This window comes from Phacochoerus africanus, chromosome 14, assembly GCF_016906955.1.
Source record: "Phacochoerus africanus isolate WHEZ1 chromosome 14, ROS_Pafr_v1, whole genome shotgun sequence".
Taxonomy (NCBI): Eukaryota; Metazoa; Chordata; class Mammalia; order Artiodactyla; family Suidae; genus Phacochoerus; species Phacochoerus africanus.
The window spans coordinates 6441071-6467438 of record NC_062557.1 but is presented as its reverse complement, the minus strand read 5'-3'; the positions used below and the strand labels follow the sequence as shown (position 1 = coordinate 6467438).

The window sequence follows — 26368 nt, the reverse complement described above, 5'->3', positions numbered from 1 at the left end:
GACACAGGTGGGAGGAAATCAGCAGATCCTGCAGGCCGCTCTGCCCAGTACCAGGAACTCGCTCCCGCCTCCTTGTGCCCCCGCCTCCCCGCTCGCGCCTCAACTCCAGCCACTTGGTAACAAACACTTCCACTTCCTGAGCTCTCTTTCTTCTCCCGCCGCGGGGCGTCTCACAGAGCGCAGAGTCCCGCCCCTGCGCACTCCCATTGGCCGGTGTTGTTCACCCGGCCAGAACAGCCCCAGTTCGTGGTCTCTGATTGGCCCTCGGTGGTCCACACCCTCTGCGCGGCCCCGCCCCCGAAATAAGGGGCCGGGTCGGGTTCTGGAACTCTCAGACGCCGCGCGGGGCGGGGATTGGTCTGAACGTTGCGTACTCTGCTCCCAGTATTTCGCCGCTCCGGCTCTCGGGACACCTGCTTTCTCCTCAAGTCCCGCGGCGCCAGGTTTCCCCTCCGCTGTCGTTCTCGCCACCCCCGCCCTCAGGGTAGGGAAAAGGGTTGGACCATCCCGTCTCCGAACTCTGCTTCCCGCCGCTGAAGGCGAGATGAGCGCGGACTCGGCGGCCGGGGCGCCCTTGCCCCGGCTCTGCTGCCTGGAGAAGGGTCCGAACGGCTACGGCTTCCACTTGCACGGGGAAAAGGGCAAGTTAGGCCAGTTCATCCGGCTGGTGGAGCCCGGCTCGCCGGCTGAAAAGTCGGGACTGCTGGCCGGGGACCGGCTAGTGGAGGTGAACGGCGAGAACGTGGAGAAGGAGACCCACCAGCAGGTGGTGAGCCGCATCCGGGCCGCACTTAACGCCGTGCGACTGCTGGTGGTCGACCCCGAGACCGACGAGAGGCTGCAGAAGTTGGGCGTCCAGGTCCGGGAGGAGATGCTACGCGCCCAAGAAGGGCCCGGGCAGGCCGAGCCGCCGGCCGCCGCCGAGGCGCAGGGGGCTGACAGCGAAAATGAGCCGCCGGCCGCCACGCCGGAGCCGCACGAGGCGGAGAAGAGCCGTCAGGAGCCAGTAAGCGTGGGCCCGGGCCGGGAGGCGAGGCTGGAACCGAATGGGAGGGGGAAGAGTGGAGAGACCCAGGCGCCCCGGACGCCCGGCCCTGCTCCCGCCTTGTCTTTCTGAAACTCGATCCTCAAGGGGGAGACTGCTTCCGCCCGCGGATCGGGCGAACTGGCAGTTGCAGGCTTGAGGCTGCGACTCGCGACCCCTACTCCTCTCCCCAGACTGGGCTGGGACCCCGAGCGTCTTGGCCACTTGCAGCTCTTGTCCCTTGGCCTTTGGGAGTAGGAGTCAGAGAGGGCGGCGCAAGGGAGCCCAGTCCCCTCTTCCGCACTCTGTTGGTGGCGTCTGCTCCCGTCCCTTGGGACCCCCAATCCCACCTCAGACCCGCCGGACTGACCAGCTGCCTTCGCCGCCCCTGAGGGTGGTGAATGAAGCTGGGCTGAAGTGAGAGCGGCCCCGACTTCCAAAAACTAAAGGAATAACTACCCCCTCTCCGTGGGGCGCCCCGATGGGAGGAGAGGGGTCACCGACTGCGTTCTCCTGTCACTTCCCCCATTCCCCATAGCCCGCTGGCGCGTGGATCATTAACTGCAGCCCGGCTGGACTTCATCCTCCTCCTAGAGTCTAGTGTGACTTCTAAAAAGGAGACGCTCCACCACCGCAGACGATGTGTGGGGGTGGGGTGCGGGGAGGAGGTGCAGAGGCGTCTGGTGGGCGTGGGTGGCGGCTCTGTCACCCAGGAGGATTTATGATTCTCAGGAATGTGAGGAGTAAGCGCTGGCTTGTATCTGGGAGCAGGAGGGAAGACCTTGGAGGAGGAGAAATGGCTGGGGGAAGGGGGGGGAGTGGTCCAGGGTCATTGGGCCGTAATAGCAGCCAGCATGTCACCACGGGCAGGTGCCCTTGCCCTGGCATCAGCTGTGTTACTCCAGTCCCCAGACAGCAAGCAAGCTGGTTGTTTCTTTGCCCATGTTTGGTGTTTAATGAGTCCAGTTTGGATTAGTTGCAGGGGTTGAGGGCAGAGGGAAAACAGGACTTGCCCTGATCCTCCTGTCCCCTGAGAGTGACGGGGAAGGCCTCGCGGCGAAACTGGGGAGCAGGGCCTGGACCTCCCCAGGGCCCATTTGGCTTGTACCAGCTCTCCACCTGCTGGCGGGGGTGTCCCTGGTGCCAGTAGAAGCCTCCCTTGACAGAGAAAGGGCACAGTTCAGCTTTTAAGGTAGAAGGTGGAGCCTGAGAAAACCAACTGGTTTGGTGGAAGTGAGGTCACCTGGAGCCCGGTCCGGACAACACTGGGTGCCAGGGCCGCCAGGCTCCTACTTCCTGCCACTGCCCAGCTGGCATCGGCAAGGGTTGGGGCAGGGTCAGAGCACCCCTGGTCGGGTTTGACACCAGGGAACTGGAACTCACAACCTCTGGTCCCAGGCAGAAATCCAGTTTGAACTTTGTGCTGAGTGCATCAATTTGCCATTCCGTTTTTTGTTTTCTTTTTCTTTTTTTTTTTTTTTGGACTTTGGCACTTGCACAAGCAACCCGCCCCCCTAGGTTGCGGTCATGTTCGGCTCCTCCCAGTGCCCTTTTGGTTTCACTGCTGGGTGCGGGAGGGCCTGCGGGGAGGTAGAGGACAAAGAGCTAGAATAGAGGCCTGGCCTAGCACGTGCACCCCCCATCAGGCCTTCTGGAAAGGCAGCTCGCTGGGTGAGCACAGAATCAGATTCCCTGCATTTGTGTGTGTGCTCTGTGGGGCCCCTAGAAGGGAGTGAGACCCCCGGCCAGTCCCCAGCGACATCGTCACCAGGCCTCTTGGGGTTTCAGGTCACCAAGCAAGTCAGAACTTCTCTGTGTCATGGTTCTCCCATCTATAGAATGGGGGTGTTGGTTTCCAGTGTCACCTGCCTTCTCTAGAATTTTCCAAATAATGGGAAGTACTTGAGCCCCTAGTGGGTGCTGGACAGAGCTCCTTTTACGCCCGGGCGTTTGAATCCCAGCTCTGAGTGAGCGAGCTGGGGGTCCCTCAGCCTCTGCAGAGCTGCTCAGCAGCGTTAATCCCTCTGGTAGGAAATTCCTGGTGTGGTGAGCATGCAGGTGACCCACCCTGCCTTTGAAAAAAAAATGTATTAATAGACATCAAACATTGTTCCTCAAAAGGCATCTCTTTCATCTCTTATGTACAGCATTGACGGTTACTGTTAGTTTTCGTCTGAATTCGTTTGCAAAGTGGGGGCTGTTAGAGCATCTCCATTAGTTCTCAGACGTGGAGAAGGTGTTTGTGGGAGAGTGTCACACAGAGTGGGTGGCCGGTGACATCTCATTGGGAGACCAGCCTGGGTGGTGCCCAATGCAGGGCAGAGGGCGAGGGGCGCCGGCAGTACTGGTGCTTCGAGCCCAGCCCATCTCCATGCACAGGGAGGGGCGCAGTGGCACCCCTGCCCGCAGCCTCCCGCAGTCACTGGATGGGGCCTCAACCCTTGAGCTTGGCGCCCGTCACAGGGGCCTCGCGGGCCCCCCATCTGCAGCTGGGCCACCCCCAGCCACGTTTCTCAACCAATCTCTCTAAGCTTCCATTTCCTCTTGCGTAAACTGGGGGCGACAGGAGTGGCCTCATGGGGTTGCCAGGGCTGCCTGGGGCGGTCCGGAAAGCCAGTAGCTCGGTGCCTCGGCACTAAATAGGTGCTCAGTAAACGTTATTTGCTGGGATCTGGATTAATAAGTGTTTTCCTGAGGGTTTCACATGCTCATCCAAGGGGGACAGCTGGCCCTGGATCTGCCCCTGTCGTCGGGCACACACAGCTGTGGCCAAGCCTGGCGTCTGCAAGTGCTCAAGCACAGGTCGCTGTTTTTGAATAATCCTGTGTTCCCCAGCCCTTCACATTCTGGCAGGCTCCTTTCCAGGGCCCTCCTGAGCCCCCCAGTCCACCAGGCCACCCTGAGGGGCTGGCTTCCCTCCCAGCATGCCCTGCGCTCTGAGTCTTCGCCTCTGACATTTGCACGTGGGGACCCTTAGTTCCCTTCTTCGAGGGGCCTTTCCTCCACCCCACAGGACTTAAAAGCTCATCTCCTCCCTGTCCTTTCCTCCTCTGAACACACGGTATCCGAATCCTCTGAATCATCCATCTGTTCACGTCCCCTCCACCGCCTCCTGCCCAGAGTCCCAAGGGCAACAGCTGAGGATTACTCCTGTTTATCTCCCCCGGCTCCTAGTCGGGAGGGGCCCAATAAATAACTTTTGCATGAATGAATGAACGCGTTACAGCCATCAGGGACCTTTGTCCGAATCCATCAGCCCAGCCCACCTGGGCCTGTTCTGGCCTCCGAGCACACCCAGAGATCAGAATTCCAGATAGAGCCCACCCGCTGCTCCTCTTCCTTGCCTTCTAGCAGCTTCCACTTTAAAACTAGAAAGCAAGAAGGCTGGGCTTAGGGGACCGCTGGAGAAACACGCGAGTCTCAGCCCAGCTGCCCGCCCGCTGGCTCTGGGGTCCTGAGTGTTCTCTGTTCCCTGCAAGCCTCAGCTTCTGCCTCTGTGAAATGGGGATCCCACCCCCCACCCCCCACCCCCCACCCCCCCGCAGGGTTGTAGAGGATGTTCCATGGGACAATGAGGGTGGGTTCTCACCAGACCTGACTGTGATCCCAGATGCAGGGACAGGGCAGGCACCCCAGGCTGCAAGGCAGGGGTGGGGGAGTGGGTACAGTTAGCGGGCAGCTCCCACCCCCTTTCCCACATTCCCATTTCACCCAGACCAGGACGGAGTCTGCAAGCGCAGAGCAGGCTTGGAGCTGCAGGATGTTTGGATTTGGAATGGACAGGGTTTGTGTTCCTCCTTTAAGCCGCATACTTGGGATTTCTCTCTCCCCTGGGGCAGCCCCCTGCTTAATACCCTCTGGTTCCTCTTCAGTTCTGGAGACGATTCTCCTTCTCAAGGAACCCAGAGGGTCTTGATGGGGGCCCTTCTCCCCCTCTCCAGGCCCCTCTTCCCATGGGTTCCCTAGGAATCAGGGGCCTAGCCAAGATCCTGTGGGTGCTGCAAGCCTCTTACGGGGGAAACCAGAGCCCTAGACCCCAACACCAGGAGCGACTCTTAAGACAGAGAGGCCGTTCAAATTCCTACTGGGCCTGCTAGTTGCCCAGCCCTGTGCCAGAAAGATATTGACACGCATTTCATTGATTTTTTTTTTCCCCCCTCCTCACAACCCTGCAAACCCTAGGTATTATTTTCTCTGTTTCGTAAGTTGATAAACAGTAAATACATCATAGCTATTATTTGTGTCTGGCAAGCTGCACTGCCCTAAACACGCCTTATCTCTTCTAAAGTCCACACGACCACCCTGTGAGGCAGATAAGAGCTCCACTGTCTATAGGTGGACACTGAGGCTCCATCACTTCAGGGGGGTGGCCCCAGGGTTCCCAGCTAGTGAGGTGAGGACTTTGTAGGCAGCGGGGGTGGGGCTGAGAAGCCCGCTGCTCTGACTCCAGTGTCTGCACCTCCATCCAGCCGCTCGCTTGGGCTGTGCTTGAGGGTCTGACTCTCCAGCCAGGTGTCTCTGCCCATCAGGTTCTGGGCCACACCCGGGCCATCACAGTGGCATCAAGTCAGGCTGCTTGAACCAACTCCCCGCAAGGGTCCAGGACTCCCAGGTGCTCTGTCCCCAGGAGGTGTCAGCCAGAGACGTCACCCAGAAGGCCGTCCTGGCCCCATCCCTTCTCAGGGGACGGACTTGGCCGGGAGTCTGGTGACCACTCCCAGGTCCTGAGAACCTACCCTTGCTCTCCTGTAGCACAAAAGGCGCTCCCAGAGGCTGACCTGGACTGTTGGCCTTGACCTTCCTGCCCCACCTGTCAGGACAGGACAGCTCACCATGTTCCCGGGCCCCTAGGCCTACACCTAGTTTAGATTCCTGTGCCCTGAAAAGCACCAGTGGTGCGAAAGTCCCAGGTCTGGGTTCCAGTGGCGCTCAGGGCTGAGGGACTGAGGCCAGAGCCCTGGCTTCCCAGGGCCAAAGCCTCCAGCCTCTCCCTGTACTTGTCTTGTCATGATGCCAGTTGAAAGAGCAAAGGCTGGTAGGTGGAGAAGAGGCTGGGGCTTCCTCCGGCAGCCTGCTGGCTGAGAGGGAGCGCGCTGAGGTCTCTGGGGGCCTTTTTGGCAGCCAGTGACCACATGTGGCTCTTAGCACTTGGAGTATGATCTCAGCTGAGAAATGCTGAGGGTGAATTGCACACCACATTTTGAAAACAAAGTACAGATAAAAGGATGTAAACTAGCCCAGTAATAACTTTTTTTCCCAGGGCCACACTCACAGCACATGGAAGTGCCCAGGCCAGGGATATGAGCTGAGCCATAGCAGTGACACACTGGGTCCTTAACCACTAGGCCACCAGGGAACTCTTCATTTTACTTCTTAATGTAGCTACTAGAAAATGTTACCTGCCTGACTGGCATTCGGTTTCTGTTGGGCAGTGCTGCTCTGGGTCTGAGTTCAGAGCCTACCCTCCTCCTGCCAGCTGTGTGTACCTGAGCAATGCATGCCATGCATTGGACCTGAGTTTCCTCATCTGTGGAGTGAGGGCAATAATACCTTCCTTGCAGGGTTATTATTGGGTCTCTATGAGAAAATACATTTATAAAGCCCTAGTGCTGTGCTTGGTCCATACAGAGTTAAGTGCTCTCTAAACAGCAGCTACAGGACTTCCCATTGTGGCTCAGTGGGTTAAGAACCCAACATAGTGTCCCTGAGGAGGCGGGTTCGACCCCTGGCCTTTCTCAGTGGGTTAAGGATCCAGCATTGCCGCAAGCTTGGATCTGGTGTTGCGGTGGCTGTGGCATAGGCTTCAGCTGCAGCTCCAATTCAGCCTCTAGAGCCCCTAGCCTGGGAACTTTCATACGCCACAGGTGCAGCTGTTTTAAAAAACAGAAAAAAGCTAAATGGCAGCTGCTATTTGTTATTTCAAGAGAGCCCCAGTTTCACAAGCTCCAAGAAGTTCCTTGCAGAGCCTCTAGGGACAACCCCCAGGAGTGAAATTGAAATCCAGTGGCTTTTGGCAGGAGGGTGAGGGATGCTGGTGGAGAGCCTGCGGGGGCAAGTGGGCATGGGGAGGCCAGCCTGGATGGCATCCAGCCGGGCAGCAGCCCAGCTACCAGCCCGCTCCGTCCCAGGCTTGCCCAGCCCTGGGGAGACCTGAGCCAAACTCTGCCAGGTGGATCTCGGGCCAGCACCGGGGAAAAAAGCCAGAGGTAGAACCTGGCTCGGGGCCTCTCCGTGGGCGTGTCAAAGAAGCAGCCCCCTCTGTATCATCTGGCTCCCTCCTGGAGCACACCCTGCAGGGCTTCAGAGAAGGGCCTTGCTGCTGAGAAACAGCAGGCCCAAGATCAAGGGCCAGAGTCGCTCGTTTTTGTTTTTGTTTTGTCTTTTCTAGGGCCGCTCCTGCAGCACATGGAGGTTCCCAGGCTAGGGATCCAATCGGAGCTGTAGCTGCCGGCCTACGCCAGAGCCACAGCCACGTGAGATCCGAGCTACATCTGCGACCTACACCACAGCTCACGGCAACACTGGATCCTTAACCCACTGAGCAAGGCCAGGGATCGAACCCGCATCCTCATGATTCCTAGTCGGATTTGTTAACCACTGAGCCACAACGGGAACTCCAGAGTCGCTCCTTTTTTGCAAAGGGTGGTGTCCAGCATCCCTCAGTAGAGCATAGGATGGGGTATGTATGTGGTGGGGGGTCTTCCAGGGTGAAATGAAGCCACATCAGTGGCAGCCAGGCCCTCGGTACCTCCCCTTGGGTGAGGAGATGATGCTTTTCAGCCTAGAGCCCTGGACACTGGCCAGCGGCCTGAACTCCTGGTCACTTCCCAGCCTGCTCTAAGGACAGTACCCCCATGCTGCCCAGTCACACGTCATCCCCAGGCAAAGCCAGCTTACTCCATCCTGGTTTCCTTGAGGAGCTGGCGCCAGACCCAGCCTGTGTCTCCAGAGCCCCATGGAAAGGGACTGAGTTTCTTCGCAGATTAGCCTTGGTTCCTTACCCCATGTACCCACCCCTCCCCCGGGACAGTCAGGCCCCCCCCATCATCCCCACCCCCCTTTGGGGGCTGATTCCTCCGCATGGGGCAGCAGGGTACCTTTCTCATCTTATTTGCATAAACTGGAGCCCTTGGCTGGCTGGGCTGGGGGAAGGGCAGTCTTGGGAGGTGACAGGTCACCTCTGTTGTTCCCCTGGCCACCCCGGTGATCTTCCTGCTCCTCCAGCCCCGCCTCCTGGGGCTGAGAGCTGGCTGGCCTGTGGGAAGCAGCCGGCTGTTTTCTATAGGGCCTATCACCATGACGCCGGCCAGGGAGGGGCTGGGCCCGGTGGGGCGTTGGCCCCCAGCTGCCCTCCCGGAGGGGGAGCAAGGAGCGGGCCTGGACCTGCTCCCCAGAGACGGTCACCGGGATTAGGGTATCGACTTTCCCCAGCTTTCCAGGTGGCTGCTGGTGGCGCCTATTGAATTCCGTGCCCAACGTCCGCTCCCTGGGCTGCGTGGGTGGAGGTGACAGGGCGGCCACTTGGGGTGGGCTGGGCTCCCTGGCCAGCGGGGTGGGGCGGGCGGGGGGCGGGGGGAGACAGAGGGAACAGCCAGGGCAGGCCTGTGCAAGGGTTTGGGACAAGTTCCCATGGAAAGCATCCTGGAGCAGTTCTCTTGGCGGAGTCTTTTCTGGAAAGCGGGTCTGGCACCATCTGACAGTGAGAGACACAGCCCCACGCAGCCCCCAGCCGCCCCAGCCCATTTGCACGGCCGCTCTGCCACCACGGCCTCATAGCCTTCCTCTCACTCCCCAGTCTCTGCCAGACTCCTTGCTGAGCAGATCCTGGGTTTTACTTCCAGCTGTTATCATCTCTGTTACCTTCTCCACCAGAGGCTCTGAGCCCTCTGGGATCCTGTCGCCCTTGAAGTCACCCCGCCTCCAGCCCCGGACCCTTCTGGAGCTGCCGCCACGGCACAAGGCCTCTCCTGAGCTCCTGGGGGCCATGTACCAGGCCCAGGATGTCCTGGACAGTCCACTTATCCCCTTGCCCAAGAGGCCGAACCCAGGCCCCGCCCCAGCTCTGAGGATGCAGGCCCGGAAGCAGTGGTGGCCAAGATCTGGCTGGGGGCCTGACCCCTCCCCGTTTCTCCTCTCAGTGCCGGGCCTGGAGACCACACGCCCTCAGGACCCCTGACAGCACCCGCTCCACTCGGGCTGGGATGGGCTGCTTGGATGGCTGACTCAGCAGCTGGCAACGACACCTCCTGGAGGCTGCTGGGGGAGGGGTGGAGAGAAACTAGGCTGGTCTCCCAGGGAGGGCGGGAAGCCCCCTCCCCTGGGAAGGAAGGGAGCCTTCAGGGACTTGGGAAGGTGGGAGCCAGGTGGGGCTGTATTTGCTGAATGCTTTGGAAAAAACCTGGGGCTTCCTTGCCCCTCTGCCCAGCCTCCCCCACAAAGCAACAGAGCCGGTCCCTGTGCCCAGGGAAGAGCCAGACCTGCCATTTCCCCAACTTTTCATGGCTTGGTGCTGGCAGAAGGGAGCGAGCTGCAAAGCAGGGCCTGCTGCAGCAGCGGCGACAGGTCACCAGGCAAGCACGCCAGGGACCCGCCAGGGAAGCCTGCAGCGCAGAGACCCATCCCGGGGCAGCAAGTGCAGCCTCACCAGCCAGGAGAGCCCCTGGAGCCACCCGGCTTGCCCACTGCCGCTCCCCGGGCCCCGGCCGAGGCACCCGGAAGGAAGCCTGTGGTTTCATCGTCATCTAGCACCTCCCAGCAGAGACGCAGTCAGTGTTTGCAACTTCTGCTGTCTTCGGCTCCAAGGGGGCCTCCGCCCTGCCCGGGCTCGGGTCCTTCCACGGATGGTGGAAGGAGCACGGACTCTGAGCCAAAACAGTGCCCGAGCCCGAGCCTAGAGCAGAGGTCTGGCTCCCCTGCTATGAGGCTGACGTTTCCACATCTTAGGGATGGGGTGGGGGGAGCAGAGACCTCAGGACACCCCCCCCCGCCCCCATTCACCCTCCTCACTTTCTCAGGGTGACTGGGAGAGCAGCCTGGCTGGGTCTGAAAGTTGAGCCTGCCCCCGGTAGCAACTGGTCAGACCTGTTCCAGCTCACCTGGGCCTGGGGAGGGGGGCTGGGCTGGCCACTCGGGGAGGGATCCGCTTGAGGGGAGAAGAGCCTCACTCCCGGAACTGGATGCAGGAGGGCGGGAGGGGCTGCCCCCCTATAACGGGGTGGCGGTGGGGGTGTCATCCGCGGGGGATGGGCTCTGCCACGAGGAAGAGGAGGGGGATGGGGGAACCGGGGAGAGGAGGGTGCCTCTGTGGGACCCCCGCTTTTTACACCCCTGAACCGTCTGATGTGGTTTGGGATGAGGGGAGCCTGGTGGAGTGCGGCCTCTAGTCCTGATGAGGGTAAACTCAGCCTAACCGCCCCCTCACCCCCTCCTTCCTGTCTTGGCCCCTCCACACCCCCAACCAACATCCTGAAACGGGGGGAGAGAGGCCCGCCCAGGCATCTAGAGGCAAGCAGAGTCACCCTTGGCCACCTCCCCGCCCCGCAGAGTCGCGGGGTGGGGACCGGGGCTCCACCACAGATGGGAGCTGCCTCCCAGCGCTGGCAGGTTGGGGCAGGAGGCCCTGCGCCCTCGGCTTTTCCACTCCCAGCGGGAGACTGAGGTTTCAGAGCAACCTGGCACCCCGCCCCCAGAATCTGACTTCTCAGCTTCTTGTGACCGTTTGTTACCGTTATGGCACCGTGGGCACGAGGACCTGAGAACGGTTGTGACCTCGGGGGGACCTGGCAACGCTGGGAGGCAGGCGCATGAAGAGCGGTCTATAAACAAGGAACCCGAGGCTCCGAGAAGGAAATTACTTGCCCCAGGTCACGTCGCTCATTAGCTGGAGCCTGGGCCCTGACTTCAGCTCCTTGCCTGGCATCTGCCTGGGAGGTGGGGGAGAGGAACCCCAAGTCAGTCCTTAGGCTCAGGCCCCCCTCACATCATCCGTCCTATAAACGTGCTGGGTCCCCTTCTCCAGGCCGTGGCCACAGCCACACAGTGCTCCCCTGAGCCCAGCCTTGCTTTTCACACCCACCCGGCCCCACATTCAGTCTCCTTGGAGGCCCACAGGGTCTTGGGTTCTGTTACTGCCTCTGTTCTCAGCCTTGGTTCTGCTAGTGGGGTGTGCTTGTCCTGTCCAGGACCGCTGGCTGTGCCTCCCCCAGGTCTGGGTCATCCAGCCCCCCAACTCCCTTTAGGCTGGGCCGTTTGGTTTGGTGACATGCTGACTAGCTTGGAGTGAACACCTGCCCTTGCGTCCCCTGCTGCAGAGAATAGGATACAGAGGAGGTGGGAATCCCCAGTCACATGTCCCGGGTACCCAACCAGGCTGGCAGGGCTGTCACCCCACCCCTCCGGGAAGGCCAGACTGAGCCATCAGCTGGGAGGGATGAGGTAGAAATCAAAATAACATAATTAGGAATTCCCATTGCGGCTCAGCGACAATGAATCCAACTAGTATCCATGAGGACACTGGTTCAGTGGCTGGCCTCGCTCAGTGGGTTAAGGATGTGGTGTTGCCGTGAGCTGTGGTGCAGGTCACAGGCACATCTCGGATCTTGCGTTGCTGTGGCTGTGGTGTGGGCCGGCAGCTGTAGCTCTGATTCGACCCCTAGCCTGGGAACCTCCACATGCCTCAGGTAGAGCCCTAAAAAGAATAGAAAAGGGATGGTCAGGGTCCCCCAGGTAGTGTGCTGCAATGTGGGGTCCCAGGCCAGCATGCTCTCTCCTTGCTGGTAGGATCTCCCCCGTCTCCCTGGGGGAGGTGGGGTCACCGGAGCTGGAAGGACAGAACCAGGACAATGTACGATGGCCATGGCCCTTCCTTTCTCCCCACAGCGTGAGCTTCGGCCTCGGCTCTGCGCCATGAAGAAGGGCCCCAACGGCTATGGCTTCAACCTGCACAGTGACAAGTCCAAGCCAGGCCAGTTCATCCGGGCAGTGGACCCAGACTCGCCCGCTGAGGCCTCAGGGCTCCGGGCCCAGGACCGCATCGTGGAGGTAATGCGGCTTGCCTGCTTCCCGGGACTCTCCCCTCCTGACCGCCAGCCCTGCACAGCCATCACACCACCTGCCCCTGGCTTAGCAGCTGTGCCCTTTCAGTGGGTCCCCCTCCGGGGCCCGGGCAGCCCAGAGATGCCGAATAGATGGAGGAAGGAAGGGGGGGGCGGCGAGGGCTGGGGGCAGATTGGTGGGCCAGAGGGAGGAAGGAAGGATGGGTGGTGGACAGATGGACAGGGAGGCTGAACGAATGCCTTCTTTCCTGCCCCATCTCCCCTGGGGCCTGCTTCGCCCGGCACACACACCGGGGCCCCCCATTCACCCATCCATCCAGGTAGATGTCTGGGGCCACCGCCGAGTTTCACGCTGCCTGAGGCCTCTGCGCCAGGTGCAGGGATGGGGTGGGAGGGGGACATCCTTCTCCGGGGGCGGGGGGGGGGGTGCTGGGCACACTCCCCCTCGCGCTCGTCGGGAGAGGCAACGTGAAGCAAGTGCCTTGGGCAGGTCCCAGAATCTCAGTCTTAGAACCTCGGCTCGGGAAGATCCGCTCTCCTAAGACTTCTCATTTTACACGTGAGCAAACCAAGGCCCAGAGAAGGAAGTGGCGAGGAGAGCGGGGGCCCCACCCAGGCTCCTAGAGCTCTCCCGTCCCGTCTGTCACAGCTGTGTTTGTTCAGTCTCGGCGGGATATTTTCTTTGGCTTTTCCCACGTGTCCCGCCTCCCTGTCTGACTGTCGAGTGGGAGGACCGCTTGGCCTGGCTCGGGAGTCTCCGGGCAAGCGGGGCTGAGTGTCCCCAATTGCCAACTGGCGAAGCACAGAGAGGACCCCTCGTACCACCTCCATCTGTTCCCCTGCCTCCCCCACAGGTGAACGGGGTCTGCGTGGAGGGCAAGCAGCACGGGGATGTGGTATCTGCCATCAAGGCTGGTGGGGACGAGGCCAAGCTGCTGGTGGTGGACAGGGAGACGGATGAGTTCTTCAAGAAATGCAAAGTGATCCCGTCTCAGGAGCACCTGAGTGGTGAGCTGCATGGGGCGCCTGGAAGTCCCCCGGGATGTTGGCCAGTGCTCTAGACTTTTCTATGACCCGAGCCAGGAGAAGCAGGCAGTGTGGGTTGGGAGAGAGGGTCAGGGAGAGGAAGAGGCGTTGGCATTGGGTGTCTGAGGATGGCATATGATGGCAGAGGAGTGGCATGGGAGCCGACACAAGGGAGGGCAAGGTGGAAGGGAGCGGCTGATTCCTTCCCAGGCCAAAGCTGCAGCACCAGAGGGAGGCTGGGCCCCCACCTTCCACCCCCAGCAAGTTCTTCCTGCAGTGCTGAGGCAAGGGAAGGGTTAACTCTGGGGCAGCTTCCAGCCTTTGCTTGGTCATTGGAGTCCAATGACAGGGGCCCGGGGCCTCCCCTTCCCTTCTCTCAGGTTGTCTTGGAAACCCAGGCTTGCTGGCTCTGGAGAGCGGTGGGTCCCTGGGCCCCTGCCCTCCCCATCCCCCACATCCCCCTGCCAAGCCTGGCACCTCCCTCGCCCCAGCCCAAGCCAAATGGGGCAGGGCTGCTGCACCCGGGTGGGGAGGAGTTGAGCGATGCTCTGCTCCCTGGCCCGGACTTTCTCCCTGGGAAGATGGCTCCTGGGTTGGGTGGGGAGGCCGATCCTCTTCGGACTTTACAATGGGTGGGGGCCTCCCTGAGGGCCGAATCTGTCACGGAGGGGTCCACACAGAGGTCCTGCCACAGACCTGGACCCCTGGCTGGAAGGGCCCAGTGGGTCCCGGGGGTTCCTAGAAGCAGGTGTGGGTCCCTTAGAGGTCCCTAGAGGCTCTGGGTGTGGGGTGGGTGGGTAGCACCTTTCTGTTGTTTCCCAAGGTCATGGAAACCAGACAGCTCAGGTTATCCCCTTCTTCAGTAAGGGGGAGACTGAGGCCCAGGGCAGCCCCCAGTGCCAAGCCCATGCTCTTGGTGGCATGGTGGGAAGACACAGCTGAAATCTGGATTCCACTCGGCTCCTCACCCACCTCCCCCTGCCTCCCCCAGCTTCCTTCTCCCACACCTGCCAGTCTCCCTGTTGCAGGGCCACCTGGGGTGGGTCCCCTTCCTTGGTGTCCCTCCTCCCACCTGGATGTAACTCTCTGCACGGAAGGGAATGTCCCCTCCGGGGGCTGCTTGGGGGGAGTTGGGAGTGAGTGTCCCTGTGTCTGTGGGAAGGCTGTGGGTGTCGAAAGGAAGGAAATAGCGAGAGTCACCATGTCTCCTGTCCGTCTGCCCGGGCCCCGGTCTAGGGCAAAGGGACAGATGCACACTGATCTAAGACACTCTCCCAGGCTGGCCCACCCCCAGAGATGGAACAGCCCCCTTTGCAGCCTGGTGGGGCCTCTGCCCTGGTGAGCCGGGGAGGGGGGGCCCAGGACGCTGCCCTGAGCCCTCTTGTCCCCCTCATCGCCGCACTCGCAGGGGGAGGTAGGTTATTTTTTCTTACAGCTGCTTCAGGTACTAATCATAACCAGGGTGTGGTTCCAGTCCTGGTGACACCCTGGAGGAAAACTTGTTCCTAGGCCTGCCCCAGGCCCTCCGAATCAGAAACTCTGGTTCCAAAGCCCAGGCATCGGTATTTCTAACAAGCTTCCCAGGTGGTTTGGTAGGCAGTTCGCCTGGAATTTCAACCCCATCTAGGACGGTGCTTTTCAAACAACTCCTTACTCATCAGTGGTTACTGAGATTAATTAAGTAGACAGAGAACAGCATTTTTTTTTTTTTTTTTTAAGGCCTCACCTGCGGCATGTGGAAGTTCCTGGGCTAGGGGTTAAATTGGAGCTATAGCCACTGGCCTACGCCACTGTCATGGCGACAAACACCAGATCCCAGCCGCACCTGTGACCTACCCCGCAGCGTGCGGCAATGCCAGTTCCTTAACCCACTGAACAAGGCCAGGGATCGAACCTGCATCCTCACTGAGACGTCATGTCCTTAACCTGCTGAGCCACAATGGGAACTCTTTTTTTTAAATGAGACTGAATAGAAAATATCAAAGAGCATTGCCGTGGAGTAAGGGCAAGTTGTTTGGTTAAACCTCTGTCACACACGCGCGCCTGTCATCTATGTGGGTGCCGGGTTATCGAAATGTTCAATGTACTCTTCATGGGTTGCAGTCAAGAGACTTTTAAACACTGACCTTGGGAAACAAGATCTATTTATCCGCCTGAAGGTCACAACTTCCGCTGCCGCCCCGCCCCACTCCCCTGGCGTTCTCCAGAGCTTCTGACTCACCTGTGCCCTTTCCTCCCTCACCTAGGCCCCTTGCCCGAGCCCTTCACCAACGGGGAGATCCAGAAGGTAAGGCAGACCCCTAACCACTTCTCTGGCTCTCAGTCCTGGTGCTGAGAAGGGTGCAAGGTGCACGGTTGGGAAGAGGGCAGAGTCTGGCTCAGGTTGAAACTCCAGTTTCCAGGCTGCTCCCTGCTGAGCCCCAAGCTGCAGCGCTGCCTGTATATTCCTCGGTCCCTGCCTGGGGCCAAGGCAGTCAGGAGGGAGAGGCCTGGCCGGGCCCCTCTGCAGCCCGCCTTCCTGGGTGCCAGGCTCCGCCTCCACCTTCCCACGTACAGAGGCGGCCATTCTTCCCCCCAAGAACAGAGCTTCAGTGTCTGGCCGCGCGCTCCCTGCCCCGGTTACTTCCAGGCTGGAGAACAAAGCCCCTCCTCCAGGCAGTGGAGGCTGGGGGAGAGACGATGAGGCCGGGCGCCAGCTGGGACCAGGAGGAACCCAGGCAGGAGCTGAGCGCCAAGCTGGGTCCCTGGCCGAGGCCTTCGCTCTGGGACAGCCGGAGGTCTCTGCACAGTCTGCGAAGAGCTTCCCTTTCCCAGGGCTCCTTTCTGGGGACACAGCAGAGGGGCGGCCCTGGACTGCCTAAGCCTTCTGTCACTCCATCTGTGGGTCTAGAACCCTCAGCCACCGTATTCCTTCAAAGCCCTTCTTGGCTGCTTTGGGGTCATGGTTTCAAGAATCCTGGGGTCAAGTCCAAGTAAACAGGTGGGCTGCAGGAGATTCAGGGGGCATCACATGTGATCCCCTGGTGTCCCCACACTCCAGGAAGCCCTTCCTTGGTCGCGTCCCCAAAGAGGAGTCAGCTCCAAAGGCTACATTGGGAGGGCGGGGTGGGGGGTGAGCAGTTCAGCTAATCCCACCGTGGTCCCTCCCGCCGGTGGTGGAACCAGGCTGCCTTCTGATCCTTGGAAGAATGTAAAAACACAAATCCCCAAGGGGCCCCGGCAGGCTCAGGCAGCGGGGCTTTGGGGGCAATGGCAAGGATTTCAGTGGCACCTCTCAGATCAAGGCGCCCGTCTGCCCCGTGAATGCCCTCCCTCGATCAGGACTGCCTGCCTCATCCCCTCTTACCCTCACCCCTGCTCTGCTCTGTGCCAGGAGAACAGTGGGGAAACCCCGGCCGAGGCAGCCTCCGAGAGCCCCAGGCCCACCCTGGCCAGATCCACCTCCAGTGACACCAGTGAGGAGGTAGGCTGGCCGGCTGGGCGGGTGGTGGGGTGGCACTGGGTTACCGGAAGCCTGGTCCCCGGCCACGCTCTTTTCCTGGCACACCAACCTGCCTCGGAGGTCACATGCTGAGCCACGTTCTGTTCTTGTGACCTGGCTTCCCTGGGCACTGCCCCAAGGGAGCCACCTCGCTGAGGCACTGACTCCTGCTCTCTCCCACCTCCTCCTCCTGACAGCTCAATTCCCAAGACAGCCCTAAGAAAGAGGACACGGCAGCCTCATCTACCTCCTCCTCCTCCGACCCCGTCCTGGACTTCAACATCTCCCTGGCCATGGCCAAAGAGAGGGCCCATCAGAAGCGCAGCAGCAAACGGGCCCCGCAGATGGACTGGAGCAAGAAAAACGAACTCTTCAGCAACCTTTGAGCGCCCCCTGGCACCAGCCACCAGGAAAGCTGGCAGGGCCAGGCCCGCGGCGCCACACCCCGGCTCATCCCCTCCTTCCCACTCACCCCCGAATCGACATACCGATCAGCACCAGCACCCCTTCTTGGCAAATCTGATTTTTCTAGAGAATTATGTTCTTCCCCTAACTTCCGGGAAGGTGACCCCTTCTCCCCCCCACCGGGTGCTTCAGCCTGCCAGGTGTTCCCTGGCCACCGTCTGGGGACATCTCTGGGACCTACGCCGAACAAGGAGCATGGGATTGGGCGAGAGGTCACCTTCCCTCACGACCCCAAGTGGTGATTGGGTCCGGGATTGATCAAGGACTCAGCAACATCTCGAGTGGACAGGGGGCCATCGTCCCAAGAGCTGTGGCTCGGGCATCTTAGTTTGGTTCCTTTGATTTTTTTAAGTGCAGGATCACAGAGTTGAGAGGGACTTTCGAATCCTTGATTAACATGATCTTCCATGTTGCTGTGTCCAGGACATAGTGGCCTTAGCCTTCGACTTTGTTTCTGCTTCCACCCTGTGACCTGGGAACGTGGGGAGGACCTGGCCACTCCCCCGCCCAGCCCTGAGCCAGGCGCGATTGTAAGGAAACTATTGAAATTCAACTGGTTTCTCCACACCGCCTCAGCCTCTGTGTTTTCTTTTAGAGCTCTGTCCATGGGTGTCCCCAGGGTGGCCTCTAGCTGAAAGGGTAGGGTACAGCTGGAGGGAAAGGCTGGTCCAGGGCTCCCTGTGACCCCGAGGCCAGGAGTGGCCGGTTGGGTGGCTGGTTGGTTTAACCAGAGCCTAGAGCCTGTAGCTGTCTGGGTGGCCAGGCCAAGCCTGGGTTCCGTAGGAGGACCTGCCTGGCCCCATGTGCTTGGCTGGCTGGAGTGGGGAGTGGGAGTTGAGACCCAGGTGCTCAGAGAGGCACCGCTGATTCCAGGGATGTTGCAGGTGTAAATCCAAGATGGAGCCCCACTGGGAGAGGGAAGGCTTGGCGGTAATTTTTCTGTCCACAGTGAGGAGTCCCAGGAGGGGCCTGAGCTGGCCCCCGATACTCCCTTGATCTTATCTGGCCGCAGACCTGACTGGAGGGACTCGGGGAGAACACAATGGGGCCCGGGACGTGCCTGCAGCAGGTGGGGTGGAGAGGACTTTCCAAGGGTGAAATGCCCTCCTCCATAAGGGACCCAGGTCCCTTACACCTCTGGCACCTGAGGCCACATCCTGGAGATCTGCCAGGTGGCCTGCCAGGTTCCTGGGCAGGTGCTCAGAAGGAAGGGAAGTTGGCCCTGGCTCTTCTCCACCCAACCAGGAGACCAAGCAAGGTTCCTGGGACCAAGGAGAACAAACCAAGAAGGGAGATAGTGAAGCAGGGAGGGGACCCATGGAGCCCTCAGGGTTAAGAGAAGGGCAAATCACTATCTGGCCATCTTTACCTGGTTAAGATTTGAATTCCACCACTGTTCACAGGAACCTTCCAAAACCCTTACCACAACACCAATCACAGTTAGGCTGGGCCTGGCAAGGGCACCCCACCCTTGCCACCACACTTTGACCCCTGATGGAGGTCCCTGGCAGGTGAATAGCCTGATGACTGCCCCACAGCGCTGTGGAGGGACCCCTCCCACCTCACCTGCTGGGTGGGGAAACCCTAAGGACTCTGTGATTAAGCTGGGGACAGGTGGCAGGAAGAGGAAGCTCAGAGGGAAACGTGGCGGAGGGGCCAGGGGCCCCAGCACGAAGCGTTTATGTCTTAGATTCCAGGCGTGGTCTGATGTGAACAGAAGGCCTGGGAGCGGGGAGTCCTCAGCCATAGTTCTGGCTCCGCCTCAAAAGCCCCCGGGGCCTGGGACCTTTTCCTCCTGTTGAAAATGCCCTCGGTGCCCTCAAGAGTCTGTTCTCCAGTTCTGTTTTGAAATATGCCTGGCTTTTTTTGATGGCCACCCTAGAAGATGAGAGGGCATGAGCGATACTGAGAAGTCAAGAGGTGTCTGCCACCCTCGGAGGTGGGAAGACTTGGCTCAGCTCTGCCTGTTGCCCCTGGTCACCAAGCAGCCTGGCCCTCCCGAATCTGTGCCTCTAGCACCCCCCAGTGGCCTCCACAGGTGCAGTTGCTCCCAGAGGTGGAGGATGCGTGGAGAGCAAGAGGAGGCAGGTGCCTGCGGGAGGGACAGCGGAGGGCCCTCTGCTTCCTCCCGCAACCCCGGCAGCTCAGCAGAAAGAAGGCCCGAAGCTTCATCAGCGAGGGAGGGGGGTACTCCAGCCACAAGGAGCTGTAACCAAAACTAACTCCACCCTCAAAACTGGCTCGGAGGAGAAAGGAGCAAGAACACCCACCCACTTTCCAGATCACCTGTCTGTCCTTCCAGGGCCAACCGCATTCATTTCCAGACCTCTCGGGGTCACACCCATCTGCCTCTGTGGGATGACAGAGGAGGACTGAGCTATTCCTGTCCTCATGTCATTGGACCAAATGCCAGAGGCTGGGCCTCCTGGTAGCTCACCTCCAAGGACCCAATGAGAAGACGGCAAGCTGCAGGCAGTGGGCTTTACTCCTGGCCAGAGGCTCGGTGGCCCCTCCGGCCTTCCAGGCAAAAAGGAAGTCTTGCCTGTTCACCAGGCCCCTCCCTCAACTCTGGCTCCACGCCCACCCTGGCCTCTGCCATGGATTCATGCCATCCGCTCCAGGTTCCGAGAGTCCAGGGTTGGCCAGGAGCAGGGGCTGGCCCTGGAGGGGCTCAGCCACGCTGCCAGACAAGGGAGGCCAAGCAAGTCCAGCCCAGGGTCTGAAGGGCCCCCAAAAGATTTCCAACCTGGAGCAGGGCCCAGAGTATCTGCCCCCGAGGCTCCCTCCATTCTCCTGCGGCAGGAGCCTGGTCTTACACTCCCGTTCACACAGGGTGGCCAGGCCACGAGGCCCGCTGTCAGTGGGGCTCTGAGGACCCAACTCTGTAGGGCTTCTCTTGCACATGGCTGGTCTGCTCCAGAAGCCACTGCTGCTCCGGCTCACTCATTGTCAGCCTGAGCGTCACCTCCTGGAAGACACTGCTCACGGCCACCTGCGGAAGCCAGAGAGCACAGGGGGGGGTGCTAAGTTACCGCCACAAGCGAGAGCACCACCCGGCTGAACGGCCCAGACCCGGGCCTCGCCCTCTCACCCGCAGCATCCTCACCTGCTCAAAGTGCAGCCTGCGGAACATCCGGATGCTGGGTTCATTTTCTTGCCCAATTTTAGCCTCAAACGTGGTCAGACCTAGCTTGGTGACTCCTCTCAGAAGGGATGAGAGAGAGGGTCAAGCCTGGGGATGAAGCCTTTCTCCCCGCTCAGCCCCCCCCCCCCCCCGCACCCTTCACCTCTCTGGTCTCAGCCTGCAGGGGAGGTGCCCATCGCCTGCCTGCCCCCTGCCCCCACCGGGCCTCCCCCCACGGTCTAGGCACTTCCCACCACCCAGCTGGCCTCCCTTACCGTAAGCCATCATCATGAGGACGGCCTCGGTGCCCAAGCCCTGGCCCCTGCAGCTGGGCTCTAGGAGGAAGGACAGCAATCGCTGACACTGCGTGCCCGGCTCATTTCACCCTCACGGCCCCAGGGGGCTCGCAAGTGTGATTACCGTTCTGTGGCTGAGGAGACAGAGGCCCAGAGACCTTAAATGACTCGACCGAGGCCTCACGGCTTAGACACCCAGCAACCTGCCCACAAAGCTGACCCCTTCAGCTCGGAGTGCTGCCCCATGCAGACAGTTGCACAGCCCCTTAGAAAGAGGCTGAGGACCTCGATGGACACAGGCACTGGATCGGCTCCTTCCCAACAGGGAAAGACGCTCCAGGGAGGATCACTTCTCTCCGGAGACTCCTCGGTCCACCCCCAGGATGGGGCAGACTACAGTTTCCCGTCGCGGCACAGAGGAAAACAAACCCGACTAGGATCCACGAGGATGCGGGTTCGATCCCTGGCCTTGCTCAGTGGGTGGGGATCTGACGTTGCCGTGAGCTGTGATGTAGGTCGCAGGCGCGGTTCGGATCCCGCTTCTGGGGCTGTGGTGTAGGCTGGCAGCTGCAACTCCAATTCGACCCCTAGCCCAGGAACTTTCCATATGCCACAGGTGTGGCCCTTAAAAAAAAAAAAAAAAAAAAGGCCCTAAAATCCAAGGTTAAGTTCACAGCTAAGGATGACATGGGAGTACAGTGAACCACAGGGGTGAGCCACACGGCTAACGAGGTGCCAGGTAGTAGCTTGCCAGCTAGGAGCCTCCCACGGAGCTAAGTGCCATGGCTGCCTTCAAGTTCAGCAGATCTGAGGGCCAGAAGGGAGGGGCAGGGCCGGGGAGGGGGGGGAAACGAACCTGCAATCATGACCTCAATCTCCCCCAGGGAGGGGTCCCCTAGATCTGTGAGGAAGAGGTTCACGTCTCCAGCCATGCAGTTCTCTTCACTGGGGCCTGGCTGGCCCTGCCACTTCTCTGCAGCCAGCACGATGAAGGTGCACTCTGCCGAGGGAGGCGAAGGGTTAGCAGCGACACGCCCCAGAGAAGTGCAGAGAGAACAGCCTTCCTCCCCAAACCAGAGAACTTCTGCTGTCCCTGAGTCTGGCAGAGAAGGGGAGCCGGCACTTCCTTCAGCTGGTGACCAAGCCCAAGATCTGCCTGGTGCAGGAAACAACGCCCTTCTCCAAAGAGCAACTGTATCCTCAGAGAGCCGGCCAGTCAGAGCAGTAACCACATGGTGCCAAGGGCCTCCATTTACAGCCAGAGCCCAAAATGCCTTCCTGTCTCTCGATCCTCCCACGCCTGGTGCAGTGAGTAGGAAGAAAACAGAAGCGTCAGCCACAGGGACCAGCTTCAGTGGGCCTCGGAGGACGAGGGTTTCAGGCACCTCCCAGGCTTTTCCCCGAGCGCTTTTTGTGAAATTTCTGTGGCCCCAGCAGGGCTACAGCTGGGAATGGGAAAGGGAGGGAGGCTGAGACGGCCTCTGGAATCCTCCCATGACCCTCCCACGACCCACCCAGGGTCTCCACTTCTCACTGTCTGCATCTTCCCGCCAGCTGCGCTGCATCGCGTACTCCTGCTCCAGAGTCAGCGGCTCAGATGCTGTCAAACGCTGCAGCTCCTCTGATTTCATCCACTCGTGGTACCTGCGGGGACGGAGGGATGGCCTTTGGCATGCAGGCCTTATCCAGAAGCACGATCTGACACTTGATGAGATGAAGAAACAGATGGTCGAGAGGTGAACCCCACAGGGCCAACAGAGGGCTCAGAGCCAAGAAAGGGTTAAAACTGCTCCTATAGCAGAAGTCCACGGGCACGAGAATGAGAGGCAGGCTACGCCCAAAGAGAACAGCAGGAGCCAGTTCTTTCTGTCCAGCTTCCTCTCCTCTCTCAGAGGTCAATACGGGGGAGCAGTCTGGAGCTAAACGTTCTTCAGATTCCTGAGGGGAAATAGTGGCAAGGCGAACTCCGCAAAGGAGGCTGGACCGACCTCCACAAGGGTGGGCAATGGGACTCCCCAAAAGGAAAACTACAAGTAAAAATACCCGCCTACAGCACCAACCTCCTCATCCACCAGACATCTGCCAACAAGCCCCAGAGTCCCACCCTGCAACTCAGTCCCGGCCTTTCAAACAGCAGACATCACACCAACCCATCGGCTCGGGTTTATGACACGCTAACATTTAGTCTCTAAGAATCGAGCCCAGTCACTGGCCAGAGGAATGGTACTCATTGATAAATAACTAGACGAGAAAATAATACCTTTTTTCCTTGCACACATTTAGTTTACATACAATTATTCCTGGCCAAAAGGCCAAGAAGGAAGCTGAGGGGTGAAAGGAGGAAACAGGGGGATGGGTGACTTTGGTTTTCACTTTTTCCCTGTAAGTACTTCTCACATCAATGTTTCTCCCTCTTAGAGAAAACAACCCCTGAGAACTGGGCTAAGGCAGGCTGACCTCCTCGCTGTACCTTGGACAGCTGGCCTGTGCCCAGTGTCAGGTGAATGATTACCTAGGCACATGCTCCGGGGTGTAGGGTACCAGCACCACCTTCTTTCCCAGAAGCAAGGTGTTCTGATTTAACCTCATGGTAGCAGCCTGTGGGGGGGAGGGCAAAGATTTCAGGACCCTGAGTTTCCTTCCACTTAGAGTAGGCAGGAGCCCCAGTTCTTAATTCACTAAATGCCTCCTGAGGCTAAGTTATTAGAAGAACCTCCATCTTTCTTTCTTCCTTTTTTTTTTCCTTTTTAGGGCCGCACCTGCAGCATATGGAAGTTCCCAGGCTAGATGCTGAATCCAAGCTGCAGCTGCCGGCCTACACCACAGCCACAACCAAAACAACGCAGGATCCGAGTCGCATCCACAGTTCAGGGCAACTCCAGATCCTTAACCCACTGAGCCAGGCCAGGAATGGAACCCGCAACTTCACGGATAGCAGTTGGGTTTGTTACCGCTGAGCCACAAAGGGAACTCTCCGTCTTTCTTTCCAAACATTTCAGAGGACACGGACTCCCCTTGCAAGAAGGGGAACCAAGCTGGTTAAAGATAATTAAACAATCCTGGGCTCGCATGCCAAGGCTCCAAGCATGGGCTGCCTTTTCTGCCCATCCTTTCCACCCCATCTCCCAGAACGTCCATGCCTCACACCTTAACAGCAAGACTTGTCAACAAAATTCCCCTTGCTTGCCCCAGTCTTGAGACTCCACCCAGAATTAATTTCCAGCCCTGTCTTAAACCTATTTCCCAGCGACCACCCCACTAGGCTCCCGCCCTCCCTCTTCCTGCCCCCCAAGCCGTCTGGGCCTCCCCGGCCGGGCTAGGATGAGACAGGCCTAAGGCCTCAGTCCCTTCCCCTTTGTGAGGAGTTACAGGCTCCTCTTCTCGAACTCCCGCAACCACTGAAGCCCTGGGACGACCAAGTTCACACCCACTCCTCGTAAGAAGAACGAGTCCCCAACAGGCGTCAAACGCCTCTTCCACCCATCCCCGCTTTCCTACCTGGCCGACGGCCTTTCCTCCCGCATGCGCGTAGCACCGCACCCCGCCCTCTTCCGCCACGCAGACGGCAGCCGCCGGGGCCCAATCCCGGTCCCGCCTCCGCGAGGAGCCCAATCAGCGCTTCGCGCCTCGCCCAATCAGCGCCGCGCGCCCCGCCCGAGGCGCGCGCAGAAAAGGTGGGCTCCCGGCGCGGGCGCATGCGCGCTGCAGGCGCTGGTGCGGGACAGCTGGCGCCGGCAGCAACCCAGGGGCTGGAGGCGGTGGCCGCGGCGGCTCGGAGCAAGCTGCGCTGCAGGTGTCGGGCCGGCCGGGAGGGTGGGATGGACTGGGGTCGTGCCGGACTCGAGGCTTCTCTAGGATGGGGGAGAAAATGGGGGAGAGGATCGGAGGAGGGCTCTTGAGAAGACGGGCAGTGCGGGGAGCCCTAAGGCAGGTCGGAGGACGTGGAGTGGAGGCCTCGTTAAGAAGGAGAGGCTTTGGGGCAAGGAGTTGGGTTGTCGGCGACCTAAGAAAACCTCCAACTCTTTGCCCTAGGCGGAGGAGGCAGACAGTCACTGGCTGCCCTGGGTGGTAGTGAGCTCGCTGTTCCGGCATCAAATGGGGTTATCCTGAGTGTGTAAAGGGGACCCTTGTAGTGGGTGAGACTTAGTGGCTTCTGAAGCGTCCTAAATCACTTGGAGTCTGAGCGGCTTGGAATACATTCATGCCCTGCACAGCAAGGAGAAGTTTAGAAAAAACTACTCAGCAAGGAGAAAGTTAAAAGAAACCACTCAGTCATCATACAGGGAGACCCTTCCCTCCGGGCTGTCTTGTGACAGATATCGAGGCTGTAAATGTCTGATTAAACGATGGGAAGGGAGCGGCTCTGCAGACATCCCCCCACCCGCATTTAGGTCCATCAGAAAGTTGAAGCCTGCTCTTTTCTTAGGGAGCCGCAGCAGCCGCCGCCACCACCGCCACCATCACCGCCACCACCACCACCGCACAGAGGGGAGCTTGGCTACCGAGGGACCCTTCTTCACCTTTGGAAATGGCGGGTGAAATCACCGAGACCGGAGAGCTCTATTCTCCCTACGTGAGTTTTACTTTGGGAGCCTGTCTTGCCTACATCGGTGCCTCTGGCTTCTAGAGAAGCACGCTGCTTCCTGTGGACTGTAATTGTGAGCCCAGCGCTTTCAGAGCTGGAGTCTGGGGACCCCATCCAGCAGTAGCCATGGTGACCATATTGTGAGAGGCAGGTTTGGTCCCTGTTTGAGTGTCCATCAGAGAGTGGTCAAGAAAACCAAACTGCCTTGCTAGCTCTTTATGATATTTATCTCAGGACTGCTACCAGTTTCAGCCTATGCGGCCAGTTCCTATGGACAGTGGCTGTCCGCCGTTGACTCTGGGTTTTGCTCATCTTAGCAGTCTGCAACCACTGTGGTTCTTAGCTGAATTTTAAGTTGCACAACTTTTATAGTCTTGGATGGCGTAAGAGGCAGAGAAAGCTCACAGAGACCTCCAATTGCAGTTTGGTGCAGTCTGTAATTAGAACAATTAGAATGATTGATTTCTCCCTCTCTTGGGTCTGTGTTACCCCTCGCGCACACACGTTCAGTTTATCTTCTTTGTGTAGTAGAAGATTGGTCACGATTACATCACGGATAAGTAGCAGGAGGACTGGAATAATTGAATGATTGATTCCTGTTGCTGCCAAGGATCCCAAGGAAAGGCAGCACTGCCTTAAGCAGCCAGAGTCCTCCTTCTAGAAAGTGCCCAACCTGAAATAGCTGCCCTGCTTTGCACTTACCTTTCTGGCCTGGAGATCCCTGATCTGTTTCTGCTAGCCGGCCTCACAGACTCCAGAGCTGTGGGGTGACGGCTAAGGAGGCATGGCTGAGAACAGCAGGTCCAAACTCTTCCTCCCACTAGGTCTTCCGGCTGGATCTGTGCCTTGCCTGTGTAGCACCAGGGGCACCTCCTCCATCTCTGCAATTTATGGGGGAAGTCTGTCTTGAACCTGGAAGTGAGTGGACTCGTGTCCCTCTCATGTCATGTGTGGGATTGTGTAACAGCTCACAGCCTCCTTGGGATCAGTAAGGACATGTCCGTAGAAATCACCCAGGTTCCTGCTTCATCCTACGACAGCTGTAAGCCCAGCGGCGAGGAGATGAGTTATTTCTATAACTGGGTGTTAAGAAGGAAAGTCTCTGACGGGCCTACTTTTCTTGTGCCTCCAGCTGTTCGGTAATCATTTCATTTGTCAGCATGTGCCCACAGGAAATGGGGCAGTGAGACCTCAACGCCTCAGTGGGTTCTGCTTTGTTTTTTCTTTGCCTCTTTTTTCCCCCCATGCGGGGGGTCAAATTGGAGCTGTAGCTGCCAGCCTATGCTACAGCCCAGCAACTTGGGATCCGAGCT

General features: G+C 59.3%; 3 protein-coding genes across 9 annotated transcripts in view; 2 read left to right on the top strand and 1 right to left on the bottom strand.

Moving 5' to 3' along the window:
* Positions 1-311: 311 nt before the first annotated feature.
* On the top strand, positions 312-17617 carry NHERF1 (NHERF family PDZ scaffold protein 1). The gene is made up of 6 exons (XM_047758608.1): positions 312-1006; positions 11903-12064; positions 12933-13086; positions 15351-15391; positions 16478-16567; positions 16783-17617. The coding sequence occupies exons 1-6, from the start codon at positions 545-547 to the stop codon at positions 16969-16971; spliced, it is 1098 nt and encodes a 365-aa protein (XP_047614564.1). The 5' UTR covers positions 312-544; the 3' UTR covers positions 16972-17617.
* Positions 17618-19517: 1900 nt separating this feature from the next.
* NAT9 (N-acetyltransferase 9 (putative)) lies at positions 19518-24046 on the bottom strand. 5 transcript variants are annotated; one of them, XM_047758630.1, is made up of 8 exons: positions 23969-24046; positions 22983-23068; positions 22005-22114; positions 21327-21470; positions 20595-20604; positions 20450-20509; positions 20157-20253; positions 19518-20042 (listed from the first exon to the last, which is right to left on the bottom strand). In XM_047758630.1, exons 2-8 carry the CDS (start codon positions 23057-23059, stop codon positions 19908-19910), a joined length of 633 nt encoding a protein of 210 aa, XP_047614586.1. In that variant the 5' UTR covers positions 23060-23068; positions 23969-24046; the 3' UTR covers positions 19518-19907. The 5 variants fall into 5 exon arrangements, with proteins under 5 accessions (XP_047614586.1, XP_047614584.1, XP_047614582.1 ...); XM_047758628.1 differs by lacking the exon at positions 23969-24046 and adding an exon at positions 23902-23920; XM_047758626.1 differs by lacking the exon at positions 23969-24046 and adding an exon at positions 23230-23248.
* A 130-nt stretch (positions 24047-24176) lies between these two features.
* TMEM104 (transmembrane protein 104) overlaps positions 24177-26368 on the top strand; it is a 54150-nt gene continuing 51958 nt past the window's right edge. For all 3 annotated transcript variants that reach the window (XM_047757609.1, XM_047757608.1, XM_047757607.1), the window contains exons 1-2: positions 24177-24263; positions 24897-25043. In XM_047757609.1, the coding sequence (XP_047613565.1) occupies positions 24999-25043 (45 nt within the window). In that variant the 5' untranslated portion in view covers positions 24177-24263; positions 24897-24998. The remainder of the gene's footprint in view (positions 24264-24896; positions 25044-26368) is intronic.

Bases quoted from the DNA above. Each gene is read 5' to 3' on its own strand.
- NHERF1 (XM_047758608.1), top strand. From the start codon at position 545: ATGAGCGCGGACTCGGCGGCCGGGGCGCCCTTGCCCCGGCTCTGCTGC. The intron at 13,087-15,350 runs GTGAGCTGCATG...TCCCTCACCTAG, and splicing joins GTCTCAGGAGCACCTGAGTG to GCCCCTTGCCCGAGCCCTTC. The intron at 16,568-16,782 runs GTAGGCTGGCCG...TCCTCCTGACAG, and splicing joins CCAGTGACACCAGTGAGGAG to CTCAATTCCCAAGACAGCCC.
- NAT9 (XM_047758626.1), bottom strand. The intron at 22,115-22,982 runs GTAATCATTCAC...CCGTCCCCGCAG, and splicing joins ACCCCGGAGCATGTGCCTAG to GTACCACGAGTGGATGAAAT. The intron at 21,471-22,004 runs GTGAGAAGTGGA...CTCCCTCGGCAG, and splicing joins CTGGCGGGAAGATGCAGACA to AGTGCACCTTCATCGTGCTG.